Source organism: Rhinoderma darwinii, chromosome 11, assembly GCF_050947455.1.
Source record: "Rhinoderma darwinii isolate aRhiDar2 chromosome 11, aRhiDar2.hap1, whole genome shotgun sequence".
NCBI lineage: Eukaryota > Metazoa > Chordata > Amphibia > Anura > Rhinodermatidae > Rhinoderma > Rhinoderma darwinii.
Window position 1 is genome coordinate 55,640,573 of NC_134697.1, and position 17,584 is coordinate 55,658,156.

The following is a 17,584-nucleotide window of genomic DNA, read 5'->3' on the forward strand; positions in this document are numbered from 1 at the left end:
TATATGGGAGCATGGCCCACAAATGCGGATGGCTGTCAGTGGCAGGCCGAGCCCGTAATCACAGACTGATTACGGGCACTGTCGTGTGCATAGGGCCTTAGACTGCTACTTTCTGTCTAAGAAATTGAAGGCAGGAGAAGTCATACAGTAAATGGTTGAAAATCTGCATATAGTTATTGTATATAAGGATTAGGAAGAACAGCCAAGTTCATATTTAGCTGAGGTATGCTTTAATCATAAAATGTGGTTTTGTATTTTTAAGTATATAATTCAACACTGTTTTATAAATCTTTTTATATATATATATATATTTATATATTATCTCAAACAAAACAGATCATTTGATATTCATATAAGACATTAATGGGGTAAAGACACAATTAATCTGATATTACACTTATTGATTTTACAGGGGCAGAAAAATATATTTTTGTTGAGGTGAAGATTTTGTCACTTTCTAGTCAAACCTTGTAACGTAGATGGAAAAACTGATGCCAACTAATGACACCATTTTGAATAGCTGTAAAAGGTTCAAAAATGTAAAAAAAAACAAAGTTACCATTGTGACTCTATATGGTTTATGCAATATTAATCCAATGTATATGTATATGTCCTTAGAGTTTGCTCTGAAAGACTCTCCCGGGTGATCTCTGTAGACGCCAGACATCTTGAACTGCGAGACCTGCCTTGTTAAGTTCTCCAAAACTCCGTAAATCCCCATATTTCCTATATCTCTGAACAGCAGCCCGGACAATAGTAATGGGGATGCTAAAATTCAAATGGGGATACGTGGCGCCAGTACCGTTATCTCTTGTGTTACTTGCAACGATGCCTACAACAAGAATAAGGGATATAAAACAACATTAATATTATGAATTACCAAATAATAATAGCAAATGATAGATTAACTCTTGCATAACAGGAAGTTCCAAGTAGAAAGTGTACATTTTAACACTTATCAGCGTTGGGTTTCCCATAAGACAAAGTAGGAACATCATCATGCCTATAGGGGACCCTGTTTGAGTAGCACCAATAAAGGTGGTCATAGAACACTCCTGCTGGGCAATAAGGGCACATTGCGGCTGTTAGTGCTGCTGCGGCATCAATCTCCATTAGTAGACATAGATGCAGTGTCAGTAAACTTTATGCAGTAGCCATGAATGGGCTCCTCAGATGTTGCATTTCCAAAGCATGCTGAAATGAGAATATATGGTAATATACTGATTGTATATATATATATATATATATATATATATATATATATATATATATATATATACACATATGCAGCCTGCTGTGACCAAATCGGCAAGGTGGAGGGATGGCCCTGCTGTAACTACTGGAAGGGGCTTGCAGTAACTATAAGTAGCTGATAAAATTAGCGCAAATATCGGAGCACGCTGCTAACTTTGTAATCTGCAGCATGCTCATTCTTTTGCGGAAATGCTGCAGATTTTCTCCGCAGATTTCACACTTTGCAATGCATAGGGTGAAATCCACAGAAAATCCAATGAAATATTCAGATGTATCACATTCAGATTTTGCCACTGATTTCTGTCGGGAAAAGATCCGCTATGTGTGGACCCTAACATTTTTTTTAAGAAAGTGATGCAAATTATTTTGTGCCTATAAGCTTCTGACATGTAATTTGGACATGGAAATACTAATCGATAATATAGGTGAACCCAACCAATAAGAGCACTAGCATGAAGGTTAAAATTCAATGAACAATCACAGATATTGTTTGACAGACAATCTTTAATTGCTTTAAAGCGTACCTTGCGTTTCAAGTGACTTTACAGAAAAAGTGGTCATGTGTGAGAAATAACACTGGTTCAGGCCATTATATGACTTGGAATCTGAATTTTTTCACAGTTTTCCCCTCTGCAGGTTCTAGCTCTAATTCTCAGTTGTCTCTGACCTAGTGGGCTGCTATCCTGTCTTCTATACACTGCACACAAAAAAGCAGAGGCTGCTGCTCTCCAATCTCTATCACATATATAAAAAAGATGCAGCAGCATGGAGGAGATTATACAGCAGTACTGAGCAGTGTAGCTGAGAATCCAGCACAGGTGTGAGATATAATTTACCAGGAAGCTGCAGCACGTCTGTGTGTATCTTTCACACTCAGATTCTCCCTCCCCTCTTCATAGACTTGAATAGGCATAGTCTGTGTGTCTCTACCTTCTCCTTCCTCCTGCTCCGCCCTCCCCCTTTATAGACTTCTATCGGCAGGCAGTGAGGAGACACACCCCAACTTTCTGCAACTAGGGACAAATTATGTTTGACAACAGGGGATGGGCAGCAGATTACAGGACGGAGACGCCTAATGCCAGTAACTTCACACAGAATTTGCATGGATAAAACAACTCAATTTTAACAGTACAAAGATGATCTATATCAGGTATACTATTAGATCATCATAAGTTGTTTGAAAAGTTTGTGTACATTTAATTACAATGACTCGTCAACCTATGAACTAAGAGTTTTCAAATATCTTACTATATGTTAAGTACATTTAAACTGATGAAATAACAAAATCTACCAGTGTACTGCTGGGATATATACTACAATTTGCAGGATGATTGCAATGTAGGTGTTAGCTATTTATGTGCCTGTAGAGATTGCATGACGGGAACACTTTTTTTTCCAGACTAACAAATTAGGAGCTCTGCAAGATAAAAATAATCAAAAGTCAGTCTTTGTCCCCTGAAGAGAAATTACTTTTAAAATCAGAGTTAACAGTTTCCTGGTGGTGACATCAGTGTTCCCTCAATGTTAGTTCTGCAGGTATAGAAACAACTAAAGAAGAACTTCCGGGCAAATTATTCTACAAATAGCAACTGACATTTGAAAAAAGTTTGAGATACCAAATTTTTTGGTTTTGAGTGTAGAATTGAAATTTGTGCATTATCCACTTGAAGCTTCACTATAAAGTCTGTTTTAATACCTTTAAATAAAAGTATGATCAAATAAAAAATGACTTAAATTATATGTTAGGGTAATACTATAAAAAGGTGGGATATTCATTACCTAGAAGCTCTCCAGACTCAGCAGCAAACAATGGTCCTCCACTAGAACCTCCATGCACAGCACATGACGTCTGTAACATTACTGGGACATTACTCACAGAAATCACGGCAGACAGTACCCCAGATGTCACAGACGGTCCACATCTTTCACCAAGACCCCCGAATCCTACAATGTAAACATCTTCTCCTGGGAAAATTGTGCAAAAAAAAAATGGAATTAGGTTTTCCAATGCCTATTGTGGACATATGGTATATACAGTGAATTTGGAAAGACTACAGACCCTTTCACTTTTTTGTTCTATTGAGGCTTTGGGCTGAAAAAAAAATCACGTTTTTCCCCCATCATTATGCACTCAATACCCCATAATGACAAAGTGAAAACAGAATTTTAGAAATGTATTAAAAATGCAAATCTCAAATTTTGCATGGGCATGTGTTCAGACCCTTTGCTATGACACATGAAATTTAGCCCTGGGGGCCTCCCATTCATCTTTGAAATGTTTCTACACCTTTATTGGAGTCCACCCGTGGTAAATTAATTTTTATTGGACGATTTAGAAAGACACACCCCTGTCTATATAAGGTCTCACAGCTGACAATGCATATCAGAGCAAACACCAAGCCATGAGGAGGAAAGAACTGCCTGTAGAGCTCAGAGACAGGATTGTGTGGATCATTAGAAGAAAGCAGGAAAAAATTGCAGCTTTACAGGTTATGGCGCCAGGCAAGTAAGTATTCCACATAGATGTCTTTTCCACTTTGTAAATGTTTTATTGCAGGACTACGCATTTCAGGACCAGACAATAAAGGTACATTTAGTACATCAGGTACAAAAAAAAATGTTTACAAAGTGGAAAAGATATCTCTGTGGAATACTTACTTGCCTGGTACCGTGACCCGTAAAGCTGCAATTTTTTCCTGCTTTCTTCTAATGATTTGTTCTCCCCGGGAACAAGAGATAGTACCCGAGGGATAGCAGCAGGTGGCAGCAGTCATCCTGAGAAACGGAGCAACCAACACTAACGCAAAACAGTAGCGTTGTGCCTATACTTGCACAACCTGACCAGGTGAGTTGAAAATATCTCACAATGTGCTACAATAAAGTGTTGTAAAACGATATTACATTAGAGGAGCGCCATTTCCTCTTCTCCCTCTTTTTCTCCCTCTTACAGGATTGCGTGGAGGCACAGATCTGGAGAAGGATACAAAAAAAATGTCTGCTGCACTGAAAGCTCGAAAGAAGCCAGTAGCCTCCATAATTCTTTAATGGAAGTTTGGAACAACCAGGATTCTTCCTAAAGCTGGCCGCCCCACCAAACAAATTAATCGGGGGTGAAGGGGCTTGGTTTGAGAGGTGACCAAGAACCCAATGGTTACTCCGGCTGAGCTCCAAAGATCCTGTGTGCAGATGGGAGAAACTTCCAGAAGGTTAACCATCACAACAGCACTCCACCAATCTGGGCTTTATGGCAGAGTGGCCAGAAAGAAGCCTCTCCTCAGTAAAAGACACATGAAAGCCTGTCTGGAGTTTGCAAAAAAAAAAAAGCACCTCTCAGACTGTGAGAAACAAGATTCTGTGGTCTGATGAAACAAACTTTTTGGCCTCAATTCTAAGTGTCATGTCTGGAGGAAACCAGGCACTCCTCATCACTCCCCCAATACCATCCCTTTAGTGAAGTATGGAGGTGGCACCATCATGCTTTGGCGTGTTTTTCAGCGACTGGGACAGGGAGACTGGTCAGGATTGAGGGAAAGACAAATTGAGCAAAGTATAGAGATATTCTTAATGAAAACCTGATCCAAAGTGCTCTGGACCTCAGATTGGGCTGAAGGTTCACTTTCCAACAAGGCCTCAACAATGTGAAAAAATGTTAAAGGGTCTGAAGACTTTCCGAATTCATTGTATACATATATTGATTGTTCTGAAATATATATACAAAAATGCATTCTGCTAAAAAAAAATACACATATTGGAATTACATCAGATAAATCTGAATATTTTTTTACCTAGATTAAAAAGTTTCAAAAAATTATTGATTTGAAGATATTTCAAGCAGTTGCCCAGTTTGGACAACCCTGGCTCACAATTTCGCCTTTGCTGGTCCCCTTGGGACAATCTGATAGCAAGGAGTCAGACTGCTACTCTACAACCATCTGTTAATGGAAAGGGAACTGCTGTGAAGTTGCTTGTTTATCCTGCATCTCTACTTAAGAATAGTCTTGACTTGCTCTTCGCTTTTTTCCATAGAGTCTGAATGGAACAGAAGAACGCCTGTTAGACTGCCGCTCCGTTAAAAAATACTCATCACAGCTGTGTGGGTGAGGAGGTATGAGAGACTCAGGACCCCCGTTATAGTGTTTATGGTGTACCCAGCTATTAAACATTGATGACCTGATCACCTATCCTGTTTAAATTGAAACCAAGTTACTAATGATCTGTTGAGAACAAAATACAGGGAAGACACAGATCATGTCCTCCTTGCTAGCTTGAAAACAAGACAATAAAAGAAACAGATATATTAAAAACTAAAAAAAAAACTAATGTGAAAATAAACAAAAGCTGTTCCTGTTTTCTATTTCTAAATACATATGGAGTAGACTAAGAAATGAAAAAATGTATTTTGTTTTGATTAAAATTTTTAAGAAGCCGTCAAGTCAGTTGAGGATTAACTATCCCTCTGATTCAACAGTGTGCTAATGTTTTACACAAATTCTCAGTGTGAGCGCTGCAATCATCGGTTATTCACAGGTATTGCAGCATTTTCTCCCATTGAAGTGAAGGGTAGAAAAGGCTGCAAAACCTGTGAATCACCGCTAAATGCGTGTCGAAGATTCACAGTGAGCAAGAAGAAATTATGAGCACTGCAGCCCCTTCAAAACAGCTGATCGGCGGGGGCCCCGGGAGTCGGACCACGACCCATCAGGTATTGATGGCCTATCCTGACGACTGGCCATCAAGTTTTATTGCCTGGAAAACCCCTTTAATGTCTGCATGAAATTTGTGGCAGAGCACATACACCACAGCAGCATAGAAGAATGTGTGGCAAAGTCGTTTTTTTAAAATAGGCGAATGCGCATTAAAGAAGCGCTTCCCCATAGACTGCGATTTGAAATTGTATATATATATATATATATATATATATATATATAAAATCATTCTTCTTCTTGCCATTGAAGGCTGAAGATATATGATGACGATACAATGACATTAAAAAGGTTCTCAGGGACTTTGACATTAATGGCCTATCCTTTATGTTTGATCGGTGGGGGTTCAACCTCCGCAAATCAGCACAATAAAGCGGTTGTGATGCTCCTGCGAGCGCTGCGTCCCCTCTATTGTTTACATAGGCACAGTGGCTTTTCTATACGGGTGGCTGTGCATGGTACCGCAGATCATTCCGTTCACTTGAATGGGACGAACTGCGTTACTAAAAAAAAAAAAGTAGAGAGTTACCACAGCACCGAACCACCAGGAGGGTGCACGCCTCTTCAGAACCTGGTCCAAGGTCCTCAATATCAGGCAGAAAAATGGACAAGGAGGCAGCACTTCTAAAATGTAGAAAAACCTTTATTCACCATTGCTATGGGTGAACAGGGCCGCCATCAGGGGGGTATTAGGGGTACTGGTGTGAGGGGCCCGGCCAAACCTAATTGAAAGGGGGGCCCGGCAACTGCCGCGACATTCTTTTGGTAGGAAAAAACGGGCCCCTGCAATGGAGCCCGTTTTTTTCACCAAAAGAATGTCGTGAGCTGCTGCTGCTGCTGCTGCTGCGGGCCCCCTCCCCTCCCCTCCCCTACCCTCGTCATGGGGGGCCGTCAAACAGTCCGCCCGCGCACCCAAGGAAGCTCCCGCGCGTGCGCACTCGCTCCCGCGCACTCACGAACGCCCGCACTCGAGACCGCCCGCGCGCGCACCCGCAAGCGCCCGCGCGCGCATCCGCGAGCGCCCGCGCCCGCGAACGCCCGCGCGCGCGACCAGTCGCGAGCGCACCCGCCTCCGCGATCGCCCGCGGGGCGCACCCGCGATCGCCCGCGCGGCGCACCCGCGATCGCCCGCGCGGCGCACCCATGGAAACACATGGACAAAACTTACCTGGAGCCTGGCTGGAGGTGAAGGACTGGACGTCTGGACCGAAGACCTCGCCTGGAAGACATCGCCGGAAGAGGACTGGAGTGGGAGCATCTCTTCAGACAGTGAGTAAATTATCTCAAAGTGCTGTTTATGTATGGCCCTGTTCACACAGTATTTTGCAGGCAAAAAAAAATCTGACTCAAAATTCCTTAAAGAATTTTGAGGCAGATTTTGACCTGCCCACACTATCTTGTTTTTTTGCCGCGTTTTTTTGCTGCGTTTTTTGCCCGCGGCGATTGAGGACAGCAGACAAAAAACGCAGCGAAAAATGCATTTTCTGCCTCCCATTGATTTCAATGGGAGGTCAGAGGCGGAACCGCGGCAAGAAAGGACGCGCTGCTTTTTCTTTTTACCGCGACTGGCTCCCATTGATTTCAGATTAAATCAATGGGAGGCGGTTTTGGAAGTTTTTTGGTGCTGATTCTGACGCAGTGTCCGAGTCAATATCAAGGCCCAAAAACTCTGTGAACTGGGCCTTATTGTTAGGGCTTATTCAGACGAACGTGTAATACGTCTGTGCAACGCGCGTGATTTTCACGCGCCTCGCACGGACCTGTGTTAGTCTATGGGGCCGTGCAGACTGTCCATGAGTTTCATGCAGCGTGTGTCCGCTGCGTAAAACTCACGACATGTCTTATATTTGTGCGTAGTTGGCGCATCACGCACCCATTGAAGTCAATGGGTGCGTGAAAATCACGCCCAGCACTTCCGCAGCCGTATAAACTATGAATGAAAACAGAAAAGCACCGCGTGCTACAAACATACAAACAGAGTGTCATAATGATGGCGGCTGCGCGAAAATCACGCAGCCACGCATCATACGCTGCTGACACACGGAGCTGTTATGGACCTTTTGCATGCGCAAAATGCCACGTTTTTTGTGCGTGCAAAAAGCACACGCTCGTGTAAATCCGGCCTTAGGGTAGGAACACACTAGGCATGAACACTGCGGATTTTATGCAACACATTTTATTGTGGAAAATCCGCAGCGTATTACAGTCGCAGCAGAGTGGGTGAGGTATGAACAAATCTCATCCACACGCTGCAAAAAAAATGGACCTGCAGTGTGACTTTTGGCTTTTTAAGCCGCAGCGTGTCAATGTATTCTGTGGGATCGCTGCTCCTCTGTTGCGGAAATGCTGCGGTTCTGCCGCAAAAATCACAAAAGAGAAAAAAAAAAGGTACTTTTTTAAATTGATAAAGTTTAGACTTGCCCCGGCCGTAGTCCTGGTGACGCGATCCTCTATTCTTAGCGCAGCCCGGCCTCCTGTCATGACGTTTCATCCCATGTGACTGCTGCAGCGGTCACATGGTCTACAGCGTCATCCCAGGAGGCGGGGCTACGTTCAGAAGAGAGAGACGCGTCACCTAAACTACGGCCGGGGCAAGTCTAAACTTTTTTTTCCCTGCAGGATTCCCGCAGCGGACACGCCTCACCAAACCTGCGCCACTAATTGGTGCGGTTTTGCTGGCAGAATTCCCTGCGGCTCCCGGGATAAGCTGTGGAGTTTTACTCAGCATATCCGCCTAGTGTGTCCTTTATGATGTCGCTCCTGGAGCTGCTGCCGGTCTCTAAATAGGCAGTTGGTCCAGTAGAATTTGGAATTATTTTTTTTTGTGAACCAGCTTAAAAAAATACAAAACTTTTGTGTTAGGGCCTGTTCACATCACCGTTCGCTTCCGCTCCGGGGTTCCGTCTGAGGTTTCTGTCGGGTGAACCCCGCAACGGAAAGTGAAAGTGACAGCACAGCTTCCGTTTCAGTCACCATTGATCTCAATGGTGACGGAAACATCGCTAATGGTTTCCGTTCGTCACCATTCCGGCTGGTTTTCGGACGGAATCAATATCGCAGTCGACTGCGCTAATGGTGACGGAAACGGAAGCTGTGCTGTCACTTTCACTTTCCGTTGCGGGGTTCACCCGACAGAAACCTCAGACGGAACCCCGGAACGGAAGCGAACAGTGATGTGAACAGGCCCTAACACAAAAGTTTTGTATTTTTTTAAGCTGGTTCACAAAAAAAAATAATTCCAAATTCTACTGAACCAACTGCCTATTTAGAGACCGGCAGCAGCTCCAGGAGCGACATCATAAGGGACACACTAGGTGGATATGCTGAGTAAAACTACACAGCTTATCCGCCCCGGTAGCCGCAGGGAATTCTGCCAGCAAAACCGCACCAAATAGTGGCTCAGGTTTCGTGAGGCGTGTCCGCTGCGGGAATCCTGCAGGGAAAAAAAAGTTTAGACTTGCCCCGGCCGTAGTTTAGGGCGACGCGTCTCTCTCTTCTGAACGTAGCCCCGCCTCCTGGGATGACGCTGTAGACCATGTGACTGCTGCAGCAGTCACATGGGATGAAACGTCATGACAGGAGGCGGGGCTACGCTAAGAATAGAGGATCGCGTCACCATGACTACGGCCGGGGTAAGTCTAAACTTTTTTATAAATTTAAAAAAGTGCCTTTTTTTTTCTTCTCATTTGTGATTTTTGCGGCAGAACCGCAGCATTTCCGCAACAGAGGAGCGGCGATTCCACAGAATACATTGACATGCTGCAGCTTAAAAAGCCAAAAGCCACACTGCAGGTCCATTATTTTTTGCAGCGTGTGGATGAGATTTGTTCAAATCTCATCCACTCTGCTGCGACTGTGATACGCTGCGGATTATCCACAATAAAATGTGTTGCATAAAATCCGCAGCGTTCATGCCTAGTGTGTTCCTACCCTAAGGCCGGATTTAAACGAGCGTGTGCTTTTTGCGCGCACAAAAAACGTGGCATTTTGCGCATGCAAAAGGTCCATAACAGCTCCATGTGTCAGCAGCGTATGATGCGTGGCTGCGTGATTTTCGCGCAGCCGCCATCATTATGACACTCTGTTTGTAGCACGTGGTGCTTTTCTGTTTTCATTCATAGTTTATACGGCTGCGGGAGTGCTGGCCGTGATTTTCACGCACCCATTGACTTCAATGGGTGCGTGATGCGCGAACAATGCACAAATATCGGACATGTCATCAGTTTTACGCAGCGGACACACGGACACACGCTGCATGAAAATCACTGACAGTCCGCACGGCCCCATAGAGTAACACAGGTCCGTGCGAGGCGCGTGAAAATCACGCACGTTGCACGGACGTATTACACGTTCGTCTGAATAAGCCCTAACAATAAGGCCCAGTTCACAGAGTTTTTGGGCCTTGATATTGACTCTGACACTGCGTCAGAATCAGCACCAAAAAACTTCCAAAACCGCCTCCCATTGATTTAATCTGAAATCAATGGGAGCCAGTCGCGGAAAAAAGAAAAAGCAGCGCGTCCTTTCTTGCCGCGGTTCCGCCTCTGACCTCCCATCGAAATCAATGGGAGGCAGAAAATGCATTTTTCGCTGCGTTTTTTGTCTGTTGTCCTCAATCGCCGCGGGCAAAAAAGGCAGCAAAAAACGCGGCAAGATAGTGTGGGCAGGTCAAAATCTGCCTCAAAATTCGGTGCGCGGTTCCAGGCGGTCGCCGGTGCGCATGCGCGGGAGTTTGCGGGTGCGCGCGATCGGTCGCACGGGCGGCGGTGTTTGACGGCCCCCATGCCACCCAGGGCCGATATCAGGGGGGGTATTAGGGGTACTGATGTGAGAGGCCCGGCCAAACCTAATTGAAAGGGGGGCCCGCAGCTCATGACATTCTTTTGGTGAAAAAAACGGGCCCCATTGCAGGGGCCTGTTTTTTTTCTACCAAAGGCAAGTCGCGGCAGTTTGCCGGGCTCCCCTTTCAATTAGGTTTGGCCGGGCCTCTCACATCAGTACCCCTAATACCCCCCCTGATGGCGGCCCTGGGTACCATGCTATAGTGCTGGACGGAATACCGTTAACAGGCGGTGCCACGGTAGGGGGGCCCAGAAAATGTCGCTGTAGGGGGCCCTGAAATTCCTGATGGCGGCCCTGTGGGTGAATAAAGGTTTTTCTACATTTTGGAAGTGCTGCCTCCTTGTCCATTTTTCAAACTGCGTTACTAGGCACAGCTGCCCGTACCAACAAGCTGCTGTGCCTGTGTGAACAATGAAGCGGACTCAGCACTCAACTTTACTGTGCTAACCGCCTGTGGTCAGAAAAGTTAGACCAATAGCGATCAAACGCTGATGGCCTATCTTAAGGATAGGCATCAACTTTTAAGTTCTGGAGAAGCGTCTGTCATATATAAATCTATGTAAAACTAATCTTGAATACATAAATAAATGCCTTGTATGTTGGTTTAATCCACTGTAATGCAGTGTTGAATGGTATCAAACCTGTAGAGTAGCCGGATGCCAAGACTGGTTCAGGAACGTTAGGAATGGTTTCTTCTAGTTCTATGACAGCAATGTCATAAGGAGAGAATTCTTGAGTAGCAAACAAAACTCGACCTTTGATAGCCTGGTACCTGGAAATATATGAATTAACATAGCGTCACATTACAGAGTACTTCATAATGATTATCATGAATAAATAAACTGGTGGGCTGGATAAATACAAGGGGCCATAGTGCCCAAAAATGATATGACCTTAGCATTGGAACCTGATTGAGGTCAGTTTATGCAATTCTGGAGCCATATACAGAACAAGCCCCCACCATCACAAAAAAAAATGAAAAAAGACTAGTTAAATGATGTAAGTAGTTGGTTAAAAAAAAACACCATGAAAAACGCCACAAAAACCTAGTGTTTTTCAAAAAAACGCTGTGTGAGGGCACCATTATGGCCTTATTTCCTGGATTTTATAGTGTTTTGTCCACTACTGTTTCAGCCTACACATTTGAAGGAACAAATAAAGTAAGCTGTTCAGAAGAACTGTTTGGAAACACCGGCATTTCTTAGTAGCATTCCTAGCACAGCGCCTAGGCCATTTTATAAAGAGTACAAGAATCTTATATGATCAGCCATACATAACACCAACAACAATATGATGAAAATCCTTAGGCCTCATGCACACGGCCGCATTGGTTTTGCGGTCGGCAAATCCACGGGTCCATAGCGGGCCATCGGAACGCAAAAAACCCTTGTTATGCATCTGTGTGTCATCTGGACTTCACAACAATTCACCAGTATTGGTGAATCCGCAATTGCAGACAGTGAAATGACTGGTCCTGAATTTTTGCGGTCTGCAATTGCGGCCCCAGCACCGATCCGTGTACATCATTTTTGCGGATAAATTGCAGACCCATTCTTTTCTATTGCCCAAAGAAAAGAATGGGTCTGCAATTAATCTGCTAAAATACGGTCGCGTGCATGAGGCATAAATAAGCATCTGTGCTTAATGTAAAGTACCACTTATGGTCAACTTTTCCCAACTTCTTCCTCTTTCATCCCCTTTTGGCCCTAGTATACAATAGACTTGCATCAGAAAATTCTTACTATCCACAAGTGGATAGGTTCATCAAGCATTAAAGCAATGGTAGCCGAAGAGCAGGTTGCAATCTAACAGTAGACCTCTAGCGGGGACCAGATGATCTCAATGTTAGGTCGCTACGCTGTTCTTCTACCTCCTCATAGGTTTGCGTTTCATGGCATGGCTAAGACGCAATTACAATAAGTAACAGCGGCTGTTATCACTACTAGGAGGGCTCCGGGGCATCTTAAAAAGGGAGACAAATTTCACTAGGATATGCCATTACTTTCTAATTTGGTGGGGGTCCTACCTCTGGGACCCCACTGATCTAGAGAATGAAGGGGATGCAGTAGTGCTTTAGCGCTGCAGACCCTTCACTGTTTTTACCTGCACAGCGATCGCTGCTCCTGGTCTCACCCGCTGTCAAGGGAACTTCAACACTGCTCCAGTCAAAATCTTTAAAGGAGACGGAGCACTGCAGGCCTTTCAATCTTAGGATCAGTGGGGGTATCAGGGATTGGACAAATCAAGGTCGGTGCGAATTTCCCAAAAGTGTCTGATTCGTCAAATTCTGAATCTTTTGGGGTTCGCGGTACACAAATTTAGGCAAAATGATGTCCGCCAGAGGACACCGGCTGCCATTTTACAGATGAGAAGAAGGATGAAATGCCTTCCCAAAATGCAGTTATCCCTCCCTCTACCCATACATGTTGCTGGGGTTAGATACAGTCGTAGAAGGAATCAGACATGAGTTTTCAGTGCAATCAGGGCATGTGCGATTCGTGGCAAATTTGTTCAGACCCGAAACGAATTTCAGAAAATGTACTCAATTCTGCTGATTAATCTCTATCTATATACATGCGCAAAAAATTGTGTAGTGCAGGGTATGCTGGGTCTTGTAGTGCACATCACTAGACTAAACTATAGTGCTAATGAAATGCATCAATAAAATTAAGTGTCAGTCTCTGAATTTGACGCACATTCAGGTTTGTCTTAGAGGAGGGATAGATTTAAAAAAGAAGAAGTTTGCATTGTTCCAAACTGTAAGGACGGCGCGTGTTACATAAGCACCATGGTGCGGATAACATCTTTAGGCGTTACCTACCTTTTATAGGTTTGGTGCCCAGTTGGAATTTTAGGATGGTAGATCCTTACAGATACTTTGAGTAAATTTCTTATCACATGTCGACATGTTAGCACTAATTTTGAACCCAACAAAACTCCAGTTCCCCAAGCTTGACCTGAGTCCACTAGAACTACTGATCCACTTAGCTGCTCCGCTGACCCTGGACCCACACGTTTGGGCAAACAATGGTCCACCAGCTGCAAAGTTCTCAGTTCATTTCTTAAAGAAATTCCTGTCTTTCCAAGAACTTTATTGATGTTGTCAAGGATATGGCTAAGAGAGCAAACCACAGTCAATCCCACCCACTCGTTCGTCTTCCAGCAGAGAGGCGCAACTATGATGCCAATCAAATACAAAACACCTCCTTCAAACAAAAATATGCCACCACCTTCCGAGCCTGGTAAACAACGGGCATCAGTGAGCAGTACAACATTTCTATCTCCAGCTGTATTGCTTAGGACACCTTTGGTTATGGTATTCAGAAAGATGTCAGTGTAAAATGAACCAAATGGAGATCCACAAGCATACACCGTACTGCCTTTTACCAACTTGGAGGAATCCATGATACCCATTTTATGAGTGTTGGGCAGTGGATTTTGGAGTTTCAAAATAGCAAACCAATGAAGGTAAGCTAGATCCTTCTGAAACTCGCCATATTCCTTCTTCTCTTCCTCACTGGAGAACAGCCAGCCCTCGTCTTTTTTAAAAAGATTTGAAAATGCTTTTTGGAATTCTGGACAAGGCAGAAGCATAAGAAGTTGTGCTTGTAGTTGTATTCGTTCACTTTTTGACTTTGACATGGGAACAAGTCCGAGGGCAGATCTCTGTTCCAGAACATCATTATGGACGCGGCTACCATACGTTATATTACTCCGTGGTTGAATGGAGCTTTCCACTTGAATCAATAAATCCGATGGCAAGTCATTAGCAGAAAGCACTGTGTAATCTGGACTCGCAAAATAATTTTTACTTTTTTTGAGAAAAGGAAAAAATACGGCTCCTTGACAGATAACAATTCCTGAATTTCTGTCTAAGATGAGTCCGCTGCAGCTCCACTGGCCATCACTCTCTGCATTAGAAGCTGTATGATATAAGGGCTTCTTGTCACTTTCTGGAGTAGCAGAAAGTGTATTGTGATGGTTGTTACGTGGAGCACCGGGGACTGGTCGTGTCTGGGAAACGGTTATAACACAACCAGTGGACTGTGCCAGGACCAGGTGGGGCTTAGTCATGTTCATAGCCAAAGCAGGTTTGCAGCATTCAGTATCTAGAAGTGCAGTAAAGTGAGAGAAGTGCAATGAAGCCTCATCACATCCAGATCTATGATGTCCATCTGTTGTTGTAATCCAGGCACGTCTGCGTTTCTAATGATCGGGCAACATGTCAGGAAAATAAAAAGTATACAGACAGCATGGATTATGTGCAGATACAAAGTTCACAGCCGGCAGCCTGACCAGGAAGAACTCCTTGCAAAACCAGGCAGTGAATGGCTAGGCTCATCCAATTGACTGCAGTGCGTTCCTACACCATTCATTGGTTGCTTCATGTGACACCACTCTTAGTCATCCAGCAAGTCCTCCCTCTGCTGGTAGATTTAACCCCGTCTGTGCATGCATCTTTAACAGGCTCCTGCAAGGCTTTATTGCAGTTTATTTTATATCGTTAACTATTTCTGTACATGAGAAAATGTCCTCATAGCTACAGCCACAGATCACAATCAATCCTGTGAAATATTTTACCCATAACTTGCTAAATATTTCAAGAATTTCAGCTTAAATCCATAATTATGGCATCGTTATGAACATACTGAAACTCAAATGCAACATTTTCAGTCTATCTTGAATTTTTATATATATATATATATATATATATATATATATATATATATACATACATATATATACAGCACACAGAAAAATGACGACAGCACACTGCGAACACCAATGGCACCTAAGCCACTAAGTATAAATAAATATGCATTACTGCTAAATCTACTTACAATAGGGAGGTTTTTAGTGCACATTTTGATCAAATTGTGTGAGCCCACCTGCCACGACACGGCGTCCTCCATAGGTGGGGACCATATAATATGTAAATATATTTGCTAGCAAAATGTATCTGAACAGAAGTTAATCAATGTTGCTTTAAATACTTGGGCAGGTGGCGTCCTCTGGGTGTTAGCGCTACACCTGCATAATCTTGAGACATGTAGTTACTTGTCTAAAATTGCACAAGGAAATAAATCGAGTCAATGTACTACTAAATGTATGAACAGTTGCAAGTAAACAATATGAGGCCACTATCGGACTGGCAGTCCTGTTTACAGCTTATAAGGGACTCTTCTGGACTTCCTGACTGTAATCCTATTAAAAAACACTGAAGCTTGAAATGGCTGATAACAGAGAGCAAGATTGTAATAAACTACACAGCAAATTAAAACGAAGCAGGCTTTAGGTTTAGGGTACAATTACACTTTAGGGCTGATGCAGAGGTGGCAGATTTGTCATAGATTTTCATTGTGGATTTCACCATTTGTAACACAAAGAGTGAGATCTGCGGTAAAATCTGCTACATCTGAACGGAGTCTTATGGAATTGTGTAGTACGGATCACTAACACGCACCTAAAGAATTCTATGAGCAAACACAGATTTTGCCATATTCCCCCACATTCTGTAATGCTTATAGGGTTGAATAAAGTGCTTCACCAAGGCGGCACACAGAGAGACTACAGGTCGACTCTGGATTTTGTGTGCCACTGTCTGGTGCCCTAGGATGGCACCATATTCTCCCACAGAAGCAATGCATCTAAGGGTGAATACTTGCAGAATACGACACACAATATAGCATGCCGATTGTTTTCTCACAGATTTATATGGAACGAAAAACCTCTGTGTGTTTCTGCAGAAAACGGGAGGTGCATAAGGGTACAGTATAGGCCCATACAAAGCGACAGACATAATAGGGATCTATAATGCGGCAGTGATCATGAGCGCTTATCTGAGTGGGAGCAGTGAATTACTTATTGGGGGTCACGTGTGACAACCGCTATTTCCTGCCATACGCTATTCGACATTTCACAACAATTTTGATCTGCATCATAATTTTTCTAGTGTCAAAAAGGCCAGAGAAACAATGACCGTGGACGGCAGCTTTCTGACAGGCATGGTAAGAATACCTTATGTTCTGACTACTCCTGCTCACAGTTTATGGCGACTCCATTGTGCTATATTAGGGAATTGCTTATAATGCAATTCCCTAACATCTTTGCCAAAGTACCTCCAGACTGGATGTACACATAAAATAATGTACACATTTTGAGCAACTCGCGTTTTTCACAGCAGTTTTTGGAGCTGTTTTTCAATAGTCCATGAAAAATGTCTCCAAAAATGTCCCAAGAAGTGACATGCACTTTTTTTTCACGGGCGTCGTGTTCGGAAAACGAGGCATAAAAAAAACTCCGTTGGTACAGATCGCCGTATTTCCCATTGAAATCAATGGGCAAATGTTTGTAGATTTTCCAGCCGTTTTTCGGGACGTCTACGCCCCGAAAAACGGCTGAAAACACTACGCGTGAACATACCCTTAGGTAACACTAAGTCGTTTAGGAGAATTTAGAATTATACTTCGTCCTTATTCACACGAGCGTATTTCACGTCCGTGTTACGCACGTGAAAATAACGCACGTCACACAGACCTATGCAAGTCAATGGGGCCATTCAGACATTACGTGTTTTTCACGCAGCGTGTCCTATACTTGTGCGTTTTTTGCGCATCACGTACCCATTGAAGTCAATGGGTGCGTGAAAATCACGGACAGCACACGGAAGCACATCCGTGTGCTGTGCGTGATTCACGCAACAGTTGCTAAAGAAATGATGAGAAAAAGAAAAACACTGCCTTCAGTTTATTTTTTGGTCGTGAAACGAGTGACATACTGATGAC

General features: G+C 43.6%; 1 protein-coding gene across 1 annotated transcript; it reads right to left on the bottom strand.

The window, feature by feature from the left end:
• Window positions 1-257: 257 nt before the first annotated feature.
• Window positions 258-15,115, bottom strand: TYSND1 (trypsin like peroxisomal matrix peptidase 1). Its single transcript, XM_075841563.1, has 4 exons — window positions 13,621-15,115; window positions 11,441-11,571; window positions 3,034-3,219; window positions 258-832 (listed from the first exon to the last, which is right to left on the bottom strand). The coding sequence occupies exons 1-4, from the start codon at window positions 14,877-14,879 to the stop codon at window positions 615-617; spliced, it is 1,794 nt and encodes a 597-aa protein (XP_075697678.1). The 5' UTR covers window positions 14,880-15,115; the 3' UTR covers window positions 258-614.
• Window positions 15,116-17,584: the final 2,469 nt, after the last annotated feature.

What these genes read in the sequence shown, in the direction of transcription:
- TYSND1 (XM_075841563.1), bottom strand. Translation starts at nt 14,879, where the DNA reads ATGAACATGACTAAGCCCCACCTGGTCCTGGCACAGTCCACTGGTTGT. An exon ending in GGGCACCAAACCTATAAAAG is followed by an intron (nt 11,572 to 13,620) that starts GTAGGTAACGCC and finishes ATATATTTCCAG; the next exon opens with GTACCAGGCTATCAAAGGTC. An exon ending in TGAGTCTGGAGAGCTTCTAG is followed by an intron (nt 833 to 3,033) that starts GTAATGAATATC and finishes TTCTTGTTGTAG; the next exon opens with GCATCGTTGCAAGTAACACA.